Source organism: Falco cherrug, chromosome 2, assembly GCF_023634085.1.
Source record: "Falco cherrug isolate bFalChe1 chromosome 2, bFalChe1.pri, whole genome shotgun sequence".
NCBI classification, from domain to species: domain Eukaryota; kingdom Metazoa; phylum Chordata; class Aves; order Falconiformes; family Falconidae; genus Falco; species Falco cherrug.
The window spans coordinates 117026168-117049009 of NC_073698.1; the positions used below are offsets into that span (position 1 = coordinate 117026168).

The following is a 22842-nucleotide window of genomic DNA, read 5'->3' on the forward strand; positions in this document are numbered from 1 at the left end:
CAGTTACGCTTTAACAACACCTTGGAAACCTGCTAAACCCTACGCGCTCCTCTTCCAGCTACAATTACCCACCTCTTCAACACGCGTGCAGACGCAGTCCTCTGCCCTTTAATCTCCAGGACACGTAGTTAAACTAGCACAGTACTCGTGTTTGTGTTCCTGCACCTTTTCCTTGAGCTGAAGCAGGCTCAATATAATTTTACAACTTGGGCTGTAAAATGTCATCTGATTCTGTAACATCATTAAGTGACTGTCAGCCAGAAGGCAACGCGCCCTCCCTGTCGCCAGAGACCGGGCATTAGGGCTTCTAGCCGTCCCAACGGCAAGAGGCCATGTCAGCGGGCAGGACCCTCAGACCACATCCAGGCTGGATCCTAGCAGGGTGCAATCAAAAGGAAGCGGGTGAAAAGGTTCCCAGTTTTTGGGAGAGGGCTATCAAGATCCGGGCATTTACACGTATCAAAATGTGGACGGAAAGAAAAAGGACGAAGCTTTAAGGACACACAGAAACAAGTTAACTCTGGCTGAAACAAAGCTGTGTGGGGCAGCTGCGTGTGCTTCTCCCAGAAACTTTAAAGACTGATTTGTTCATGGCTATTTTAACAGATGGCTGCCTGCATTATGGCAGAAGTACCCAAATGCATCTGGAAGCTGGTGGGTTCCAGCCTGTGCTTATAGACTCCAGAGCGGCTGCAGGCATTGCACAGGTGCTGTGAAGGAAAGATGGCAGGGAACTGGAAAGGGGAAAACAAGCAGCTTCAGCAGGAATTACACTGAAAGGCAGCTGCTTGGTTTTGCTCTCCAGTGCGGAGAAAGGCAACCTTCTGGGCAGCAGCTGTCACTGGACAAGTGATTATCAGAGCTCATTTCTCACTCTTACAAATAAATTCTAAATTAAAAGCAAACTTCATTACGTGTTGCACATTCATGGTCTCATTTCTCCCTCTTTTTATTAAAAGAGATAGCAAATGCCTTCCACAGAGCAAACAAAACGTCGGACTTGCTCATATGTTTAACACATGTGTAATATATCACGGAAACGCCATGTCCATTTGGGAAGTATCAGGCTGCACAAGGCACTCGCTTCAGAAATTGAAAATTATGGTGCCATGGCGTTCACAGCTGTTATTTCAGAGAGGAGGCAAATGCCATATATGCTTTCATAAGGATGCAGCCCATAGGTACTCATAACGCAAATGTTATTCTTTCTGTTCTCTGTTTGAGATGGTGGGAGCTTTGCAATACTTCATAGTTTTCACTGAATGCATTTAAGACTGTATCAGTTTAAAATAAACAGTTTTGCTTTGCCTTCCCTGCACTATTGTTACAGTACTCTACACGACGTTAAAGCCTCGGGCTTCCCGGTGCGAAGTTTTCAGAAAGAAGAATTTATTCACTGTGTCCATAACATCATCAGTCAGGTCCTGAGTGGGCTTCCCCTTTCTGTGAATGTTTGGCTATTTCCTCAACCAGAGGAATCCTGTTCACAATTTCAGAAGGAAACTTAAGACCCATCTCTAGAAATGCCAGTATCCAAAACTGGAGAAGACAATCCTCAGATAATTAACCTATGATATAAAGTATTTCTCGCCTTTTGAGAAATCACCAAGAGCTCCCGAACTGTTCTGTCAGTAAGTTCCAACAGAATCTTTTCAAGCTGGTCAGAAACCGCTATAAATGGGAATACTATTTCTCAAACTTCTTGCTCTGTCGTTCTCTGGTACATTCACAGATGGCTAGGGATCAATCGCTTTTGCAAAGGTTAATGAGAATCTCCTTGGATGGAAAGATGGAAAAGACTTGAAAGGTGATCACACCTCCTTTCACTTTCTTTTGGATTTTGGGATGATTTAACCTTTATTTTTGTTTGGTTTAAAGCATTTTCTTTAAACAAAGAAACAAAGTTTACTAGAAGAAATGCTAGAAAGAAAACTTGCACACGTATTCTGCTGTAGAATTAGACACCGCAAAAAAAGTAAAAAGAAACAAAGAAATATAATTTCCTTGAGGGATTTCTGATGTCAAGTTTACAAATTCTGACACTAGGAAGTCGGTACTAGTGAGAAGAAACAAATTCTTTAACTTCCAGGAAAAGGTCTACTGGCTTCAAAGCGTCCCTGTCCTGACGAGCAGGATGGCACAGGCGTAGCTGGCGTGAGTCAAACCAAAGCCGCATGTTATGTGAAGACTGTACCAGGCAGGGGTGCATAACTTTGAAACTAGAATTTGGTTTTATATTAAAATGCTTTTAAAAATACTTATTACATTCAGAATTCCCATGGACAGGAATAGTCCCCAAACCCAAAGAAACAAGTAACATTATTTTCCCGGCTGTCCCCAGCCTACAAATTGTCTAGATGGAATAGCTTCAAGAAAGAAGGGAAGTTGATGGTTTTGTTTACACTCGAGAGGAACACAGACCATTTCCCTCAGTGATTCCCAAGAACACTAGTACAGATAAGGGAGAGACAGAAGTCTAAGGGATGCTATTTAACTGAGTGCTAAGCATCCTGTTAACTACATTTCTTTAATTTTACCACTTTACCAAAGCAAGATATTAAACGAGTATTTACACAGAGCCTCAGGTTAAAGACCGCAATAGGAGGAGAGAAAGCCGCTATCCACCGATCCACAATTTCACCGTGACCTCTGGAAAAGGTAGCTAAAAGCACTGGAAGCAAAAAACACCAGCTGAGCCACAAACTTCACCTGCGAACTTTCCCTAAGGTCGCGAGCGTTCGCACGAGGCCTGTGTGCGCACAGAAGGGACCGATGTATGTCACAGACTTTGAAGCCTCGGCAGAGCTTCCTTGACGTTCAGGGGAAAAGGGATCAAAGGCTTTGCAAGCAGAATGTCTCTAGCTAATAACAGGCTATGCATGGAGTGACATTGTTAAAACACTTCCCTTTTTTTTATCCCTAAAGGAGGAGTTTTATTGAGTTAAAATGATCCTTGAATAGCCTCTGGGCTGAACTGTAAAACACATTTGAAAAGCGTAAAATCTTTATTTATGCCAGGAATGTTTGAAACTCAAAAGATAAATGTCATTCAAAAAACCAAGCATGTCCTAGGTATTCGGTACGTAATGGGGCACAGCTGTAATAACAGTCAGTGAACCAGAGACTCCCTACATCATGTCATTAGCTCACTTTTAATAAGTCTATCTTCTTGTCCTTTTTATAAGGACCATAGGGAAAGAAAGAAATATATCGTGCACCAAACATCTGTGGCTTTCTCAAATTGTCTCTGAGAAGACAGATCTACTGAAGGGACCTGTCTTGGGATATAGATTGTAAAGTGTACACAACCCTTTCTAAATATGGATTTTATTTAAACAGGGAACAACACACATCATTTGCAAGTTGCTGCAGACAGTGCAGTCTAGCTTAACAGAATAGAGGCTGAACATATAAATAGCACCACAGTTCCTGCATGTAATCAAAGATACACATTGAAATAAAGCTTGGTGTTCAACTTCATGCTGAATTTATTCACTTGAAACCGTAGATTTCAGGCAAATAGAATTCTAGTTCTGACGAGGTTTTTAACAGCTTTTCCTGGGAGCCAAGTGAGTCTTTGCTTCCAACAAAAGTGAAAAATTTACTGATTCTTTCTCCATTTAAAATGTTTACCTCCCCCACCACCACCCCCCCAAAGCTGAAACTAAAGGACAGTTTGAAATTTTCAGTCTGCAAGTGACACGTGGATCAAGATATTACAAACCAGCTACGTCTACCCTTTGAGACTATCCTCCCAATGATCCTAATTTCTGTACCTAGTTGTCAGTTTTGTTCTGAAGTTTTTCCTGAACGATTTTCATCCTGGCCCCTTGTAAAAACTCCGTAGTGCCTTATCGGTTACCTTCTCCTTAAACAAACTCAGCCCTTGTGCGTTTCAGAATGTCCAGGCTTGACAGCTAATCCTCTTAAGAAAAAGGCAGAAAGAGGAGTAAAAGCAAATTTAATCCAATGTATGTAACAGACTGGGCTGTGTGCTTACACCTGAAGAAAATACCTGGTTGATGTGGTTTTACTGCATTGTTATTCATTAAGCCAGAAAAATTGAGAGAGAAAAATGGATGATGGAGTCACCTGCCAGACCTAATGCTGCCGTGCAGAAGGGCACATGCTCAGTTACTATTGCCGTCATCTGTTTTCCTACACCTTTTCATGCATGAGTTAAATGATTAAGCAAGACGATTAAACAGGCTACATGAATTGTTCTGCTTTGTAAGTTTTAGAAATACAAAAAATAAAAGGGTCAGATTCCTGATAATCACACACTACCGCTCTTCTAGGCAAGCCTGAGATGATACAGGGTGTGCCTGGGGGTTTTTGTTATCCTTTATACTATAGCTGTGCATATATGCATGGGTTTGGATCCAGGGGTGGTTATTCTCTTATAGCTTCCTATATGAAAAGAGCCACACAGAGAAAGGAATCAACATTTTACAAGTGCACAATTGAATTGGGGGGGAACATCAAACCTCAGGTTTAGGCACTTTTAGGTACTCATTTGAGGAGCATAACCACTTTCTATAGTTACTAGGAAAAGACTGACATCTCTAAGTAGAAATTTAACCCACAAAAGCCTCTTGTGTTTCCTTTGCATTTCCTTGTACAGCAGGTAAGCACAGATTCCTATTTATACCAGAATATTTTTTTCTATTTTTTTCCCCCAACTATCTGAATCCTACATGGATTGTGTGGAAGAGCTGTGCTGAACTGAGGGCAGAGTTTGTCAGAGTCTCTTGTTACAACATGTTCCCTTTGTTCCTCTCCTGATGCCAGGATACGTGACAGCACAAAACTGCAGAATCGATTTAGCACTGACCCTGGCTTATTGTAGCTGAACTCAGTTGCTACCACCATTCACAGCTGCACTGTCGAGACCTTGGTTTACAAGGCCTTAAGAACTAATCAAACCTAAAACTACATTTAAAGCTGTTATACTGTGCTTTTAGTGGCACTGGACACTGAATCATGTTGGAAATACTGGAAGGGGTTAGAGCTCCAGAAGACAGACATGCAAAGCTGGGGTTTGGAGACTGAATATTCAGCCTGGTATAGAGGAGATGCTCTATCCAGGAAAACGCTGCTGCAAAAAGAGGGTCACACACTTACCCCCTTATTTCCACCTACCCTTTACAGGGGTTTGATCTCGCTCACTCTCTTTGCTCTGCCCTTGTGGACCCTCTGGTCTAACCTGGACAACTGGATTTGCTACCCTACACCTGGCAACCCTGACCCGTTTAGATATGCTACATGGAAATTAATGATAAAACTACACACAAGCTCCCTTGGGACAGCAGTTAATATTCTACAGCTTGCGTGGTTCTTACAGCTAGGAAGCCCAAAGACATCTTCAAACATAAACTGTCTCCACAGTAAAACCATACTAGTGTAACATAACTTGCTTATCAAGTAATTTGTTCAGATCAGTTCAAGTCCCAAAATGGGCACTCTTCCTTTAGAGTGTCCCAATTAATTTAACATGAAAAAGTAGGAAAAACCCCCTCAATTCTTAGAGCAACACAAGTGCGAAATGTTCACATGCAATTTAAAACCGCTTCCCCCTGTAATCAGGCATCCTAATATTCACATGGGGAAAGCTAGCTAGTGGAAAGTATGTCTCAGCTTACTCATTACTGACTCCAAGGGGGAGCACCATAGCTGTTTGCTATAGTACCGTGGCATACAATAATGCTGTACAACACAGGGATGAATAAGACTGGATCCCACAGGCTCTCTGATGAAGAAGCTTAGGAAGGAGGCAGTAACCCACAGGCAATTTAAGCAAATCAAATCTCTCCCTTTAAAGCCATCTAGTCTTACAGTGGTATTCTATAAAATAAGCCAATCCTACTGCACACATCCATACTCATGTATGCATGAACTTTACATGCTGTGAGAAATGGTAAGAGTTTTGAGGTTATCATTGCCAAATAAAAGAAAAAAACCTAACATGTTTCCACAATACTCTTCTGAACTTCTTTGAAGCAGGGATACTGAGGTTTACAGACTCTGCACCCACAGGTTTACGCTCTCTCCCACCTGAGTGAGCGAGTTTACTCCCTCAGATGCCATTGGAAGGCCTTGCTACCTAAACGCCAAGGTCAGCGTTAAAAGAGAACAGTGATCACTGATCAGTCCCTTACCTGGTCGTCCTTCCAGCTGCCCTTATCCCCTTTGCACACAACCATCGCAGAGGGACTGAGGCAGAAAGGGGGCTCTGCAGACCACCTCCTCCAACCCGCTGCTTTCAGCGGGGGCAGCCAGAGCCAGTTGCTCGGGATCTTGGTGAGTTGGGTTTCGAGTACCTCCACAGATGGAGACACCACAATCTCTTTGGGCTACCTGTTCCACTGCTCAATCACACTTGATTAAGAAAGTTTTTTCCTATGTTTAAACAGAATTTCTGCTATTTCTGGTTCATCTCTGTCTTTACACACTCCCATCAGGCCTTTATAGACATTGAGAAGATCCCCCTGAGCCTCCTCTCCTCCAGGACGGGCAGTCCCACCTTTCTCAGCCTCTCCTCATACAACAGATGTTCCTCTCCCTTTATCGCCTTAGTGACTCTTCACTGGTTTGGCCTCAGTTTATCCATGTCTCTCTCGTACTGGGCCAGGGCTAAGCTGGACACACCACGCGTGGCCTCACCAGTGCTGAGCAGAGGGGAAGGATCAGCTCCCTCGACCTGCTGGTAGGGCTGCTCTTCCTACTGCAGCCCCAGGTGCTCCACCAGGACTTCCAGGGCCTTTTCTGCAAAGCTGCTTTCCAGTCAGTTGGCCTCCAGCATGTACTGGTACGTGAGGTTAGTCCTCCCCGGGTGCAGCTACAGGAATGCTAAAGACAGTGAAAACAGCATGCTGGAGGAAGCTCACCAGAAGTACATTCTGGAAAGTCAGGAAAATGCAAAGACTCTCAGCTTCTTCACAGTGCCAAAAATGTGACTGTTGAGGAAATGTTATCAACTTTACACATCATCTTACTCTACTTCGGGGAAGAGACCTAGAACAAGAATTCTTTACAAACCAATTCTAACACCTTCTCCAGGTAAAACTAGAACCTTCAAAGGTCATTTAGCTTTTAAGCAGTTAAATACATTTTTATCCTTAGGTATATGCTTATATCCAACAGACTTACATGGAATGTACTTACAGAGACACCGTGTTTATTTGTTAGATAGGAAGTGCAGCTCCCTTCAGGAACATAACAAGGTTTATTTGTTATTGCTCACTTTGGGACTTCCCCAAGTTTCCACAAGCTGAGGATGCTTTCAGTATTTGTTTTGTTTTACACAATAAATACAGCGAGAACTGTATTTATTATTTATTAGACATGCCACTATCATCTTGTTTGCCTGAGTTTATAGTTGCTAGAACTAACGCATACAAAGCTAAACAAAACTAAGCAAACAGATTTTAGATTAAACAAACAGAACCATTTCTCATAAGGTGAACCTTCTCACCAGATCTGTGGGGAGGAAAGGACAGGACAGCACTGTGTGTGCTGGGATACCAGTGGGATAGCCAAGCCTTCCTAAGTCCTATCTGATTGATCAATATCTGATAGATCAGCATCTGCTAATGGTACAGATTTCTGCATGTGCTGGAAGTTTGCCTTGTCTCCTCTAGATTGTAAAGAGCACTGCAGAGCACATGTCTATTTAAAGTGCTGTTAAGTCAATTAGGTCCTTGGTGAAAATATTAATCTTTTCATTCAGCATTCCTGCGTCATACCCTGTATGACACTGTGTGATGCCATAAAAGCAGCGATTGGGTAGAAAAACTGTTACTTTCTCACACAGCATCTGCAAAACATATCCAGCTCAGAGGTCCCTGACCCAATGGCTGTGTTTCACACTGGAAAACCTCCTCCCTCATCTTTGTAAACTGATTATCCAGTAGCATCATCGTGCTGTCCCTACCAAATCTTAAGTCTTTCTTCAGTGAATTCCACACCTTGTTTCCATTTAAAACTTCCTTGGGCTCCATCGTGAGTTTTCTGCTTGACACAGCCCACAGGCCGTAAACGCAGAACTGCCCTGACCTGGACTGGATGGTCTTTTCCCTTTGGGTTACTTATAAAGCTCCAAGGAACGGACAACTTTTTGGTCTTCACAGACAAATGCACTTAAAAAAAGCACATAAACTGTGTTCAGAAACCCCAGAAAACCCAGAATAACTGTGCCCAGACAGCTGATGATGCTAGCAACAAGGCAGGCAGCATGGCATGGCTGTCAGCCTCTCTGCCTGGCACACTAACAATTAGCACATCACCTCCGGGGTACGGAATTCCATATCCTCGCCCCTCACAGCCAATGACCCTTTCTAAACAGGGTTGATTGGTGTTATTAGGAGATAACATCTGCGCGGTGCAACATATTGACTTGAGGCGAAAGCTTTCTTCGGGTAGCAGCAGAATGCTTCAATGTAATTTGGTGGAGGCTGTATCAGGCGGCAACTGGAGGCATGTATTATGGTGCAGAGAGGATATCAAAGAGGATGAACAAACTAAATTAAACAGAAACGTGTGCCCTTTCTCTTTTACTTCCACACCAAAGACAGAAAGACTTACAGGAATTAGAAATAGTGCAGTGTCATACCTGTCCAGCAGTATTTTGCAAGACTTTTTTTTTTTTTTTTTTTTTTTCTTCCAGAGGTGTCTGCTCATTAACTTTCACTGAAAGGGAAGGAAAACAAAGTGCCATAAAAGCCCAGCAAAACTCAGGCCAGACAGTTGGAAGAAAAAAGCCCATCCATTTTCTGAATTTTCCCTCAATTCAGGGGACTAGATTTTGGCTTTACAACAGTTTTGTAGTGTAAAATGTATTATCCTTCTGGCATTCACAGCACCAGCAGAATCAGAGTCTGGATGCTTCAAACCTCATACATGAAAATGAAGCACACCTTTCTTACACTTCTAGATCAGACTGGAAAACTCTCCAGGAAAATCCTATTAAGATTGTTAGTTACAGGCTCTGGAACTGAGAGTCACCATAAAGGTGTCAGTGAATTTTTCAGCAACATTTAAGGTGACCATTTTCATGCCTGTAGATATCTATGCATACACATTAATTAAAAATATGTGCATGCATGTGTGTGTATGATCTGTTTACATATAAAAATGGAGCTGCTGTGCAAAGTGACCGACTTCTAACCCATCAGCTGAATTTATTTTAACACACTCTGGCAGATCTCCCAATTGCTGCATTACTGAAAATTAGTACATGCGCATTCTGATCTATTAGGCTGGTGATGGATTCATAGGCAGAAATGTCCATGTGTATGGTGAGAAACATGAAAAGAAATGTTTGATTTTCGGCAGGCCTTTGGAGCTCAGAGACCTGGCAAACATATCGCCAGGCGATGCCTGTCTTGAACTGAGTTCATCTGAAGTAAAGATGTACAACATCTGATTTTTGCCACCGAGAGAACTGCCACAGAAATCACATTTTTTTCATTAGAAAACAGAAAACATTCTGCAGTTCTGCCTCAGGCTCTGGGAAACTCACACACTTGAAAACCAGTGTTTGAGGTGGATGAGGAACATTCTGCAGAACAGCTTTGGCTAAGCTGGGATTGGCCCTGACAGTGCCTGAAAAAAGCACATGGATGCTGAAAATCCAGGATTAAAACTGCAACTTCTTCATACCCATTGCAAGGGTACAGGCTTTCCAAATCAAGGTTGGCAGAAAAGAAATAGCCTGGATTCAGGAGAGGCTGAGGAGACCCGGGTTGTAGGGACCTTCTACTTTTCCATCATCTCTCCGAAACTCTCAGCCTACTGACTGACATCGCTTGCCAGGGGCTCTGTCCCCAGGATCTGCCTGGCCGTACCGAACCGCATCCCCGCCGTGATACCCCATCCAGAGAACAACCTCCCAAAGCAATCCACCTCTCCTGCTTCCCTGCGGCCAGCCAAGCTCAGTCCTTTAACCCCAGCTTTATCCAGCTGGTGCATACCTCCATCCTTGAAGGAACGTACCTAAATCAGCAGCAATAATAGCCCTAGAGTCATGCCTGGCTTTTGGAATCTTTGGATTCTCTACCAGATCTAGCTGAATGGTGCTTTAATTCTTTTTTGAAACATCTCCCAGTTAAACCCTTAATTATAATGTAATCTAAGATCTTCAGACGTTCTCTCCCTACCTCCTGCCTTGGTCTTTAAATATGACATTAGCTAAAAATATCCTTCTGGTGTGTCCCTTTTGTGATCTAACCAGGAAGGCAGTGCAAGAGAAACTGTGTTTTTGTAATTATACTTTAAAATATTACTTACATACGTATTTAAGATCTCATTTGAGCAATCTGCAGAACTTCTAGGGGAATTCTAATATAGTAAATGAATCGGCATGACCAAGAGAGAGCACAATTAAGCCTGTGTAACCCAGACCACCTAAAAGTACTTAAAGCAAAAATAGGCTACACATAAAAGCAGAAAACAAACAAATTGCTTAAGCAGCCTATGGGTTGCATTAAACAAGGCTGCTATTGCCAGAAATACATTGACTCTGCCACATCATGGGAATGGTGCATTCCCAAACGAAATCAATATCCCCCTTGGACTGCAGCGCAAAAGTAGCCGGCTGCGGGTCCCGGGGAAGCACACTGCAAAGCAGGGGGCCTCTGCAGAGAAATGCTTTTCAATGATCCTGGACACTTCATTCTCTGGAGTGTCCCCAGGTGATTTCTACCTGCTACAGTGATGAACAGGCTGAAAGGCAATATCTCTGATCCAAAAACCAGGAGAAAAGACAGCAACTAAACAAGGCTGCTGAAGTCGCTGACACAAATATCCAAAAAAATGTAACCATAACAGCAGCAAATTGTTTGGAATGGGCATAAAATAGGAGTTTCAGAGTTGAAGTCAACGCCTAGATGAGAAAGAGATCATGAGAAGATGTTTCAATTGGGTAGAGTCACCTCTGCCTTCCTGCTGCATAGTTAGAAAGTCCTCCAGCGTGTTGGGAAATGTGACGGCTGCTGTCAGGAAACACCCTGTTCTCACGTTTTGATGCCTCCCACTGAAGCTGCTCTGTGACTGAGGAGAAGAGATACATCCTCTACAGTGAAAACCATTGCCATAACAGAGCTCGCTAGGAGAACGTCTGCTCAGAAGAATGTTAACCTCATTTGTGCTTCGAGGAAGACAGAAAGGTAGGTATTTAGGGGATGGGGCGTGGGCTGGGAGGAGGTGGGAGAAGACTTACTGCACACACGCGTGCTCTCAGCACAAAGCTTCCTGACGGGGAACCGCAGGGAGCAGAACAACAGAAGTTTCAGGATCTAGTCTTTCTCTCCTCTGGCAAACATCACTCCAAGTAAAATGGTACCTAAACAAATGTCAGCCAAGAGCCTAGATTCTTCACATCTTTCAGATAAAGGGAACCTCGCCAAATGAGAAGCAAATGGTAGAGCAGTGCAGCAGTGACAAAAGCTCGATCCTACAGCCAAAGCGTACTGCTGGGCTCAGGCAGCGCCTCGATGACTTTAGTAAGTCTCCACAGAAGCAGAGCAGTCTCTTCGTACACCTTCAGCTACGACACCAGGACCTAATTCAGTATTCAGCTCCATACCCCCATCACGTTGGTAATAATTCAGCATTGGTGAGACCACTTGTAAAGGGGGGGGGGGGGGGGCGGGGGGGGGGAATAAAAAACCCTGTGTTTTAAACCTCTCTAATTTAATGTTAGCTTTTTATATGTCTAACATCAAAGCATTTTTTCACTTCTATTTAATCAAAATTAATCACTAAGATTACTACAGTAATTTATGTTGAGGATTATTGGAATGAGTGTTTTATTAAAATCTGGTTTTACTAATAAAACACACTCTGGCTAAGGAATCATGTGAGTCTGCTATTAGAGACTGAACTGGGAACTAGGACTTAATCATAACAGTCGTGCTGCCAGGTCCTTTGACAGAGAGACAAGTTTGTTTCTGCTTTTACTTTTACCAGCATATTCAAGTCAATTAGTTACCCTAGCACACGAGCCGTCAGAGCAACTCCTGCGGAATAAGGAAAGGCAACAAAGGTACATACATCTCAGTAGTTTTGAACAAAGAAAGGGTAATCAGAAAGACTCACCAGCCTGATTAGTTGTGATGCTGACAGCAGCAAATTGTCTGGAAAGTGTACTCAGGTCAGATACCCCGTTGACTGCATCAATCTCAAAAGTGTAATTGGTATGTGCCAAAAGGTCCACTACCGTCACCGTGGTGTTGGTGAGTCCAGTCTGACGGGGTAAGAATCGCACGTTGTCACTACACGGCTCACACATCTTGATGTTTCCTCCACATTTTTTGCAAATGATGTTGAAAGTGACATCTTTCCGACCTCCAGTGTCAAGAGGCCAGCTCCAGTCCAGGATAACAGACGTCTCGTTGATGTTAGAGATAACGTTCCTTGGAGCAGACGGCGGTCCTATGAAAGGAAACGGGACATCAGAGGGGTGAGATTTTCTGTAGTGCTCTGAGACGGGAGTAACAAGGGTGCGAGGATACCAAAGTCAAAACTGTAAATAACCAAACTCTTCTAGTTATTTCCTGTAGCGACTCCTGAAATATTTCACCGGACTACATCTGTAGTCTACCTGAGGCTATCAAGGACCATGTTTTCTTATAGACAGACAGTACCCTCAGGGTGCAGTTCCGGACTGAGGGCTGAACATATTGGTAGCAATCTCAAAATCATATCTCCCCTTCTCAAGTCTGACAGAGAACAAGAAGGAGAAAATTAAAATAGAAAGACAGCAAACCCAGCCCACCAATTTTTGGTAGCCTGTCCAACATGTAAGAAGACATGGGAGGCAGTGGATGGCTGACTGCAATGGGACATGAGAGGAAGCAAGCAAGCTGCTGAGATACAGACGGAGGAGCAAGAATGACAGCCCCGAGCACAATGATGCTACTCACTGGTGCAAGCCATGGATGGAGGGTCTTTCTCAGAGCGAAAGTAATTCTTTTCACACCTGCAGTTCAGAGACGCATCTTCGTAGGTAGAGCTGTGAGGTGGGCATTTAGCACACTTCACGTTGCCGGCAGAGGCTTTGTAGAACCCAGGTCGACAAGCTGCAAAATAACACGTATAATTTTAAAGTCCATGGACATCTCCTCGATTTGAACATGCTACTTTGTTACTGCCCTGGGACCTATCCTTATGTAGATCACATTTTGCTGATGCTTATAGCCTAAAAATACAGATTTTCCTCATAATGAGAAAGCTGATGGAAATAAAAGCTCTTGGTAGAATAGAGCTCTTCATGGATCAGCTTGAATTTGCATTTAATTTTGCCTGGAAAACAAAACACTGTATTGCACTACTGAAGAAACATTTTCTATGTTGCATTTTGAGAACTTCACTTATTTCTCTTCTGGTTGATGTCCAAAAACATTGGCCCTATCTTCCATAAGCAGCTAACTTTATCCCCTCTTTGCCAGCAGATTTGCTTACAAGGGCTCACTAATTGCAAACTATGTCTCCTCAGTTCAGCAGGAGTAAGCAAGCTGAAACCAAGCAAACAACCTGACCAGTGAAAGATCTAGTCCATTTCTGAAGAACCATGCATCAGGTTCAATGAGCTGCTTCTGATACTATCAGGAACTGATATGGTCTATACAAGGAGGACGTTTTTTACATCAACCCAGTCCCTTAGGGATGGTGATTGAACCCATAAATGCTGCTTCTGAAAAATTCTGGGGAGGTATGTTTCATTAACACTGGCATATTCCCTCTGTTTTGACTCCTGTGGCATTTTAGACTGATTGAGGGCTATGTTTGCATCAGAAGAAAACAGATTTTGAAGTAGGTTACAGAAAAGAAGAATTTAGCAAATCACTTTTTATGAAAAACCCATGCAGTGAAGTAACACTGAACACTGTTTGCTTCTTCCCACGAAGATGGTATCACCACCTGAAAACAAAATTAGAAAAAGACACACCAAAACCAGATAAGAAGGAACAGACTCTACTGTTGCTTCTCCCCAAGACACGCATCCTTCTCCAAATGGAATTTACCAAGTAAAACCATCCTGGCTGACACTGGTCACCCACAGGTCTGTACTCACACCTACACCCACCACACACAAACAGATAATGGAACAAAAGGGAGCATGTCTTCAAAAGCATTCACCTTTTGCTACATTTCAGTTCCACGGCAAACGCTGCCTAATATGCACAAGCACGCTAGGAAAACCCCAATGCATTCCCATTACAAATATAATGAAAAAAGAAAAAAAAAAGAAAAAAAGAGTAATACAAAGAAAAACACAACTTATTTATATGTCTGCAGCCCAGACAGTTAAGCTTAGATAAAATTGCCCAGAACCTGTCACTGATTTGAACACTAATTTGAAACCGATAGAATGGGCCCACCAGACATAGTGTAAGCCTCAACTGGGACACACTTTATGGTTCTGCTTATGGAGATGCACAAATGTAGTATAAAACCCAAGACTGTGTGGTCTTTCATGTTCATTCATGCACTGGCCAAAGAGAACAGTGTTTGGATGGGCAGCCTGAGGTGGAAAAAAACATCAGAATATAAATCCAACATAAATCCCAGGACCTTTGTAAGCAATGGAGGAGAGAGAGATGCTGCAGTATTAAACTGGATGTCCAGCTTCCACCTTACCATCCATAACCAAACCCTAACTGAATATTGGGCAACTTTCTTGATCGATGGATGTCAGGCACATTTGTTGATTAGCGCCTGGTGCCAAACACCTGAGTGAAATGCAGCGGCAAGCGGAGAGAGAGCAAACACCTGTACAGTCATATGTCCTGCTCCGAAACACTGGCTAAAGGAAACCCTCCTCACCCTGCACTGAACACAGCGTGGGAGGCATGGAACATTGCACAGGGAAGTGCTGACCTCTGCCACCCCTCAGCCCCTGGCAGCCCCGGTGAAGCGACTGGCTGCCGCTGCTGCCTCCCACTTCCCCGCTAGCAAAGCAGCCAAGAAAGGCACCTCCTGCCCCAAGCTCTCTCCTGTGAGGCCCAAGGGAACACGCCTGAGCTTGCGCCTCCCAGGCGTGCGCCCGACAGGCAATCTGGGAAAGGAGAACTGCTAAAACATGACCGTGCGGCGAAGGTCGCGGAGCCTGGCACCGACCCGCCTGCCCTGGCACAGCCTGTCCTCCTCCAGCCGGCACCTCTGCACCCATCCCCTCGAGGGCTGCAGGATGTTTGGGGATTTCTGTTTGACAGAGGATAGAAAGGAAACCTAAGCCCCTCTAAACCACCTCCACTAGGAGAAAATGCGGCAGGAAACAAAGTTGGCTTTTTGTGGTCTTGTTGTTGTTATTGTTGCAGCCCTTTAAGACCCAAACCTCATTCCCTGCCAAGTACTGCCCGTGATACCTGTGCTGCATCTCTAGAGCCAGCCTCTTCGCTCTCCCTCTGGCTGATACAGGAGCCTCAAACGATTTTATTGTCTCTGGGCACAGCACGGTCATTCCTGGCCCTCAGACAATGAGCCAGCCAGAAAAAAAGGGATGCCAACCCCGCTCTTACCAGCACTAGTAACTAAGAAAACATATTAAGGAATAAATATTCACAATACATCTTTCCAGCTAATTACACAGTACTTTCACCAAAACTTCCCATGGAAACTTACTGCTAGGTATTAAGCTCAAATGGTTTGGCTTAACCATATCTACTCAGCTTGCAGGGACTTTTTTATATTTATGGGCAAGCATACATTAGAGAAAGATGTATTCACGAATACGTACAGTATCATTTTAAAATAATTTATATAGTAGTTTAATGTAAAGATTGGAAAAAGACTAATAACCTAAAACTGAACCTTTGTCATGTGGTTGGTCTTCCTACAAGACACAATTTCCACTGCTTATTAAGCATAATTTATTCGTTGCATCGTAACACATGAACGTAGGATGGAACTCCAGGAAGACTGTTTATCTGGGACACTTTCAAAGCAGCCACCACTGACATTTTAATATGGCAATGAATTTAAAATAAGTAAACAACTTTGTGTAAGAAGTAGACAGATTTTTTGGGGTGAGGAAGAGAATGGAAGGAATCAAAGTGCTTCATTAATAAATGTCCCATCCCTCAGGTGAAAACTTGTAGATGTAATTTGAGAAAACATAGTATTGGGGTGGGGCCAGATCAAAAAGGAGTGAGAAAGAGGAGCATGCATGAAGCATCCTGGTAAGATGAGATCAGCCCTTTTCTTTTCCCCAGGGATGGGGATTTCATCATTTCACGCTTCTGTTAGTGTGGGACAGAGCGAGCAGTCAGGGCAGGGCGATGAGCCGGGCAGATCCCTGCTGCCCTGCCCTGCTCTAGCGAGGGCATTCCAATCTCCCGTCTTCCCCTCTGGCTGTCTTGGGCCTTCTGCCTTTGTCTGTTAGACCAGTTTAAGATTATTCACAAGTATAGCCCAAAAGAGGGGAAGGAAAAAAAAAAAAAAAAGCAATTATACTTGAAATTGAAGGTTAGAAAGGGGGGTGCCAATAGAAAATGTTGTCAATGTACTTACTATTCTTATTCTTTTCCTAGTCATTTTTTAATTCTGATATACAAGAGGAAAAAATGAAACCTTTACTTCAAAAGGTATTCATTTTTTTTATGTCAGAAAAATTGGATTACATGAACTGACAGAAGAAGGTATGGCTTTTTGAGGTGAATACCATGGCTTTGGTTTCAGTCAGCTTGAAAATAAAAGGACTAGCATAGGAGTCTTCACAGAATCTGTAATTTCAGCATGGGAACCAGCTGTGAACAGCAGTTGCTTTTCTCAACATTTTCTTCTAGAAGTGAAGAAATTTTCCTCTCCCTCACAAGAGGGAAGGGCGTGAGGGGAAACAGATGCAATAGGCTGGGAAGAAAAACTTCTTGGCTCACTGAAAGTAAGTAAAGGAAACCCTGTGACTTTCCACATCCATGATACAAGGTGTACAGAAAGGCTGTCTGGTTTTGCTTTTGAAGAAGGTCTCCTCAATTCAGATGCCCACTACCTGTTGGCCTCGATGACTCATGTGATAACTCCAAACTGCAATATGATTTTAAGAGTCTATGCAGTCTCATTTCAATCTCTTTGGGGTGCGAGCCACCCTTACTTTATTGAAGTCACCTACTGGTAAGAATTTCAGGACTGCAGTTGTCCTTGTTACTGTATGAAAATGAATTTCCTTAAGGTATAACTGATGAATCTGCCTCAGAGACAAAGAGTGGGGAAAGTTATTTCAGTGAAAGAAAAACAAATGCATGAGGCAGTCTATAGTAGTTACTGCTTAAAGAAATGTAACCGTCTTTTCAACAGCAATGTGAATTTTGCCTGTTTGACTAAGCTGTTTGAGACGAAAACATGGTCCTAATTCAGGGTTAAATGGTTCATTTTAATCTGAATTAATTTTAAATTAAAATGTAAAGCTGTTAGTAAATAGGATCATCTTGGTATTCAGACCCTGCAGCCCCCTATACACAGAGCAATATCACCAACTCCCAGCCGTAAATACCAACTAACAACCTAAGCCCGCTGCCTGAGCAGATGACTTCCCAGCCCCGGTACTCCAGCCCTGACAGGGCCCATTTCCCTGCACAAGGTCAAAGCAACACTTTATTTGCAAAACAAGCCACACTCCCTGGTCCTACAGGAACTCTGCTTTTTGTGCTCTGAAAAGAGGTACGATGCTCTGAGGCACGGCTCAAGCATCGCAAGGCACTGGAAGCAGATATACACAGCGTCCACCAAGTAATCAAGTGTTTCCTTCCTTCGTTCCTCTGCTTTTCAATAACACAGCCCCGTGGGCAAGATGCCACTGTGCCATTAAATTAAGCATTTAGAGCAGAAGGGAATTCAGTCATAAATCTGTACAGCCCATAGGTACCTTAACATTTCCTTATACCACGCGCTAGCGAGGCAGATGACAGAAATCCTGGGACAAGCCTTCTGTCCCCTGCGGAGAGGACAGGGAAGCCTCACCCACGTGTGGTCTGCGTTAGAGGGGCTTTGCAAACTGCTCCCAGTGTCGGAGCAGCAGTGGAGGACCTTACGCTGGATCTGGAGCCAGAGGATGACCTTTGGATGCGCAGTTGTGCTGGGAAGTGAACTCTACGGCCTGGCTTGCCCTGATGCCCACCTACAGCCTTGCATCATTGCAATGTTCTTGAGTTGCTTCTAAAAGCATTTACCCAACTCTTTTTTCTCACTCCGCATATTACGGTCATGCTCTGGAGATGTCAACAGCACTATGTTTATCACCAGTAACAGAATTGCATGTCCACCCACCCATATGTAGATGGAAAATGAGATGTAACACGGCTGTCAGCCTGTGAAAACGGCTGGAATAACAAGCAGCCTAGATTAACCTTATAAAACTTTCAAAACCGTTTTATTTTCTTTAGGCACATCATTTCTTTCCCTCCTTGTGCTTGTTTATAGCTTTGAGAAACACCCAAAAAAGTGAAAAATGTGATTAACTTTAAATGAAGATTTCAAAACTGCTCACTTCATGCTGCTGTCACAAATTATATCCAGCCACATGTTACTCTTGCGACACTAAAAATAACACAGTATAGATACGGTACAGTTCTGGCTGAGGTACATGACGTGTACGAAATGAAGACAGAATTCTGCCCTGAGTCATCCCGCCCTCATGTATCACATGTTATTCACCCCACTGAAAACGCCTCATTTTTTCCTTCCTTGCTGAGGACGGCACCCCGCTCAGCAGGCAGCGGTACTTTATAACGCAGGTTTCCTGCAAAATCCCTCAGAGCAGGGAAACAGTCTCCAGCAGCTCTCATTGTCCATTAAGATATGAAAAGCCGCATAATCCACAGCACTGAATATGTGCACATCCGTTCTCTCTCCTGGGCCTTTAAGTACCATTTCTCATACCCACCTAGCCCAAACAGGCTTTGGAAAACTAGTCTGCTTTCCATTCTTGTTTCCATTGAATGTAAGGTATGCTTTTTATCACCAGACCCCAATAAAGCAAAAGACACCACTCAAGGGGGTAGGTCTCAAAGCTGAGTACTGCTCCTTGCAGCAGAAATAGAGGCACAGGGCTGAATGTCGCTTGCCACACTTCGACAACCCCCTGTACCTGCTAGGGAGGAGGAGGAGGAGGCGGCAGGGCAGCCCTGATGCCTGCCCGCAGGCAGGGACCCCCACGCACGGCACTGCTGCAGGGGCAGAGCACGCTTTCTCTTGGCTGCGCTGCAGCGCTGGCACGTACGCTGCCTGTGCTCAGGGAAGGAGAGAAACAAAATTGAGAAAGGCTTTAGTAAGAGCGAAAAGCTCTGGTGGGGATGGGCGCCGTTACACCAAGGTAAGAACAGCCACAGAAAGAGATAAGGACATTGGCCTTCTCTCGTTGCGCATAGGATTCTATTCTGTTTGTTGGGGAAATAAAACCTTAAAATTATTCTTAGTATTTATATTCTTACATTATTGTTTTCCCTATAGTCTTCAGCATACTATACATAATACCTGAAATAATTATAAAGCAGGTAGCACTGGGACCAGCAGCAGAAACCCAGCCATTTTGGCTAAGCGTTACAAGCAAATCAATAAAATCTCAAACTGCCTTTTCTGTGCACGAGACATACTTTTTACCCTGATGATGCAGGCATAAAACTAAAAGTTGCATTTAAATTACTAAAGCGAGTTCCCACCCGCTGCTCCTTTTATTATTAGACATGCAATATTGCTTGGAAAATGCAATTCTTTATTACTATAGCTTATCTTGGGGGGGATTACTATAGCTTATCTTGGGGGGGGGCACAAACTACTGCAGAAGAAAACACGTGTCATGTGTACTTTTGCATCTCCAGACTGGAAAACACAGTAATCACAGCCAAAGGTGCTGAGAGATTTGAAGAACCACTGCAGCTGTCCACTGCTAGGAGAAATCAATAATTAACAAAACTGATGCAATTTCTTTCATATCACTAGGCAGTGACAGGCCAATAATCTGAGGGCTCAGGAAACGTTCTCTCTGCTCTCCATGCTTCCCAACCCTCCAGCCTTTGCACCAGCAGGATGGACTGTGCGGTGTACATGGGACACGGCTTCAGTGCAACGGGACACTGAAATGCCTCCAGAAAAATACTCTTTGGAATGAACAGTTTTCATTTTTTACACCTGAAAGCTGCTGCTAGCACAAAACACATATTCAGTAGTATTTAATCTTACTCATGAGTAAATTTCTGCTTTTTCCTCCCCCCTTCATATTTTATAGTGATCTGTGACCCTAACATATTTTAATCAGATGCTTTTTAAATTGGCTTTACTCCCAGGTCAAGTCATTCAGCAGAAACAATTCCTGTTCTTTGTTTAATAACTGTTACTGGCAGACATATTAATTATATGTGCATAAGAGATAGCTTTATCCTGCGGGAATAACACTGCACCTTTCAACCGCAGTCTGCAATAGCTCCACGTTATGCCTTGCAGGCTTCTGTAGCTCCTTTTATAAAGTGCATTACAGCCGTGGCTGCTACCAGCAAGATTGTTGAAAGTGCAATGTCAAAGACAGTAGGTCTAAACCAGCATTACAGCAAAAACGTTCTCACTTGTGGGTAACGCAGATAATTTTTTTTTCAGAATGCAGAAGGCATTTCAGCTTCTTTGCAGGCTCTTTTGGGGAAAAGAAATCTTCCTTTAATAGGAAAACATTGGGATCTACAGCCTCAATTCAGAATTAAAGCAAAATAAACAAAGTTCTACTTTAATTCCACCCATACTCGATGAATCACTTAAACCAGTATCTAAAAAGGGAATTTAATAAGCCCATGCTTATAAGCACTGTTTTTCCCTTTCCCTAAACAAGATGTTTTCCTGAAGCAACGCCTGGACACACTGAGATACATTAAGCTATCATTTTGTCAAACAAAGAAATTCCACATTCTGTTTTTTTAAAACTGAATTTAATCCACACTGAGATGACAAATAACTTCCTAATTCAAGAAGCGTTGTAAAAAAAAATCTAAATAAAGAAATACCAGAAAAAAACCCACCAGCATCAACTTGAAAAGTAAGGCTGTACAAGCACACACACAAGGAAGTTTAAATGACCGTTTGGTAAGTATAAAAAGGAATGAGAGACTTTTTCCTTGAATTAAAATTACACTAAGGACTCCTCAAAGTCAAACTAGACGTAGGATCACGACAGCTTCAAACAATAAATGTTTTCTAACATCAGGCCAAGAGTGCCGTGAAGGAATAACTGCAGTACTGCTCTGGTTTAGTCTCTCCTCAACCTCCCCTCTCTCTGCCAGAGCTTGTAAAAAACGAAAACCACAAACAAGACCGACCAACCAAACAGCCCCCGACCGCCCCCAGAGAAAACCCACCAGACCTGGTAGACGTGGCACCCTCTGTCCCACAAGCTCTTGGGAGCACGTTTCCTTCCCAGCCCAATGGAAAATAATCCTCCCAGGCGAGATTTAGCTAAGAAGTGAAAAACAATCTTCATAACTTGGGGATGTTTATGTAATTTCCCTGTGCCTGAACCAGGCCAGACTAACAGATTAACAATATGAAAGGTAGTAGAAATAAAGAAGAACGAACGAACTGCCACACGGGTTACATCGCCCTAGCACTTACCTTGGGTGCCTGTCTTGCATCGGATGGTAGCACTATGTGAGAGTGCAAGAGAAAGGCCAACAGGGGGTGATTGTTTGCCATCCCTCATTATTTCACCCTTATCCATGCAACCTAGATATTATTTCAAAACCCTGGAACCCCGAGTTTCAATATGTCTACTAATTTCTTTTTTAACAAAGATTAATTACGGTAATTCTCCATTGTGCTGTCCATCATGTAGAATATCCAATGATTTTTTGCTAATTATTGGTCTCAATTAATTTCTCTGATGTTCCTCTCGAGTCTAGGTAATATATCCTTTCTTCAGTTTACCTTTGGATTTGATCGCTTTTAACCAAATCAATGTAAGCTTTTTTTTTTTTTTTTTAATTATTTTTATTACAAGACAGGGAGACCAGCTGCTCCTGCTGTGCCCTCTCTAAGCCATTCCTTACCTTACACAGAGCTATCGTGAACTTACCTTCTCTGTGATGAACAAACACAAGCCTTTTCAATCAGCTTTTATAGAAATATCTGCTATGCCTTTGATCATACCCATCTCTAGTTCTGCAGCATCATTCATCAGGTAGAAAATGCTCTTACTCTTTTCATAACGCTTCTAATTCATTTATACATTGGACTACATTTTCAGCTCTTACCCTCTGTTTCTAACACGTTTGGGGCTCTGTTTTGGTTTTTATTTCCAGCAACCCATTGACCAGGTTTGCCTCTCCTGTGCCAATGCACATATCCCGGGCCAAAGCAGCTAATCCAGACAAACAAACAAATCTACATTTTCTCCCTGGGAGGGAGACAAGATGATTTTGCATTTATTGAGGGTGAAAGTTATTTTTCAACTTTCCACCCTTGCTAATGCAGACAGGAAAGCATTCACCCCACTTTGCGGGTGAAAAGAAATTAGTGTAGATCAGGCTCCAAACCCAATGTTCTTTCTTCCAGTGACAGCTCCTAATCTAAATGCTGCCTTGTGGGTTGTGGGATGTTACGACGAGCTCAGCCCAGCTCCCCAGTGACATAGGTCCACTACTGCAATTAGCATGAATTAGTACTTTTGTTAGCAGTCTCAGCAGAGCAGTCAAATTAATTGGAAAAGGAATTTAACAAATGCCTTTCCCCTTAGAGATATTCTTTCGGGTCAGGGTTGAGGCATATTGCTTGAGCAGTGTTGGGGAAGCTCGTGTTCCTCGCGCTCCCACTGAACCTGGTTTTGTTGGTATAAAGGGAGGATTTTCTTTTCCAGAGCTGTTAATCCAG

At 43.2% G+C, this 22842-nt stretch overlaps 1 protein-coding gene across 2 annotated transcripts in view; it reads right to left on the reverse strand.

Annotated features, from left to right (window-relative positions):
- The window catches only part of EPHA3 (EPH receptor A3), a 229042-nt gene that overhangs the window by 64603 nt on the left and 141597 nt on the right, over nt 1-22842 (reverse strand). For both annotated transcript variants that reach the window (XM_055703078.1, XM_055703077.1), the window contains exons 4-5: nt 12924-13079; nt 12097-12432 (exon numbers count right to left, since the gene is read on the reverse strand). In XM_055703078.1, the coding sequence (XP_055559053.1) occupies nt 12097-12432; nt 12924-13079 (492 nt within the window). The remainder of the gene's footprint in view (nt 1-12096; nt 12433-12923; nt 13080-22842) is intronic.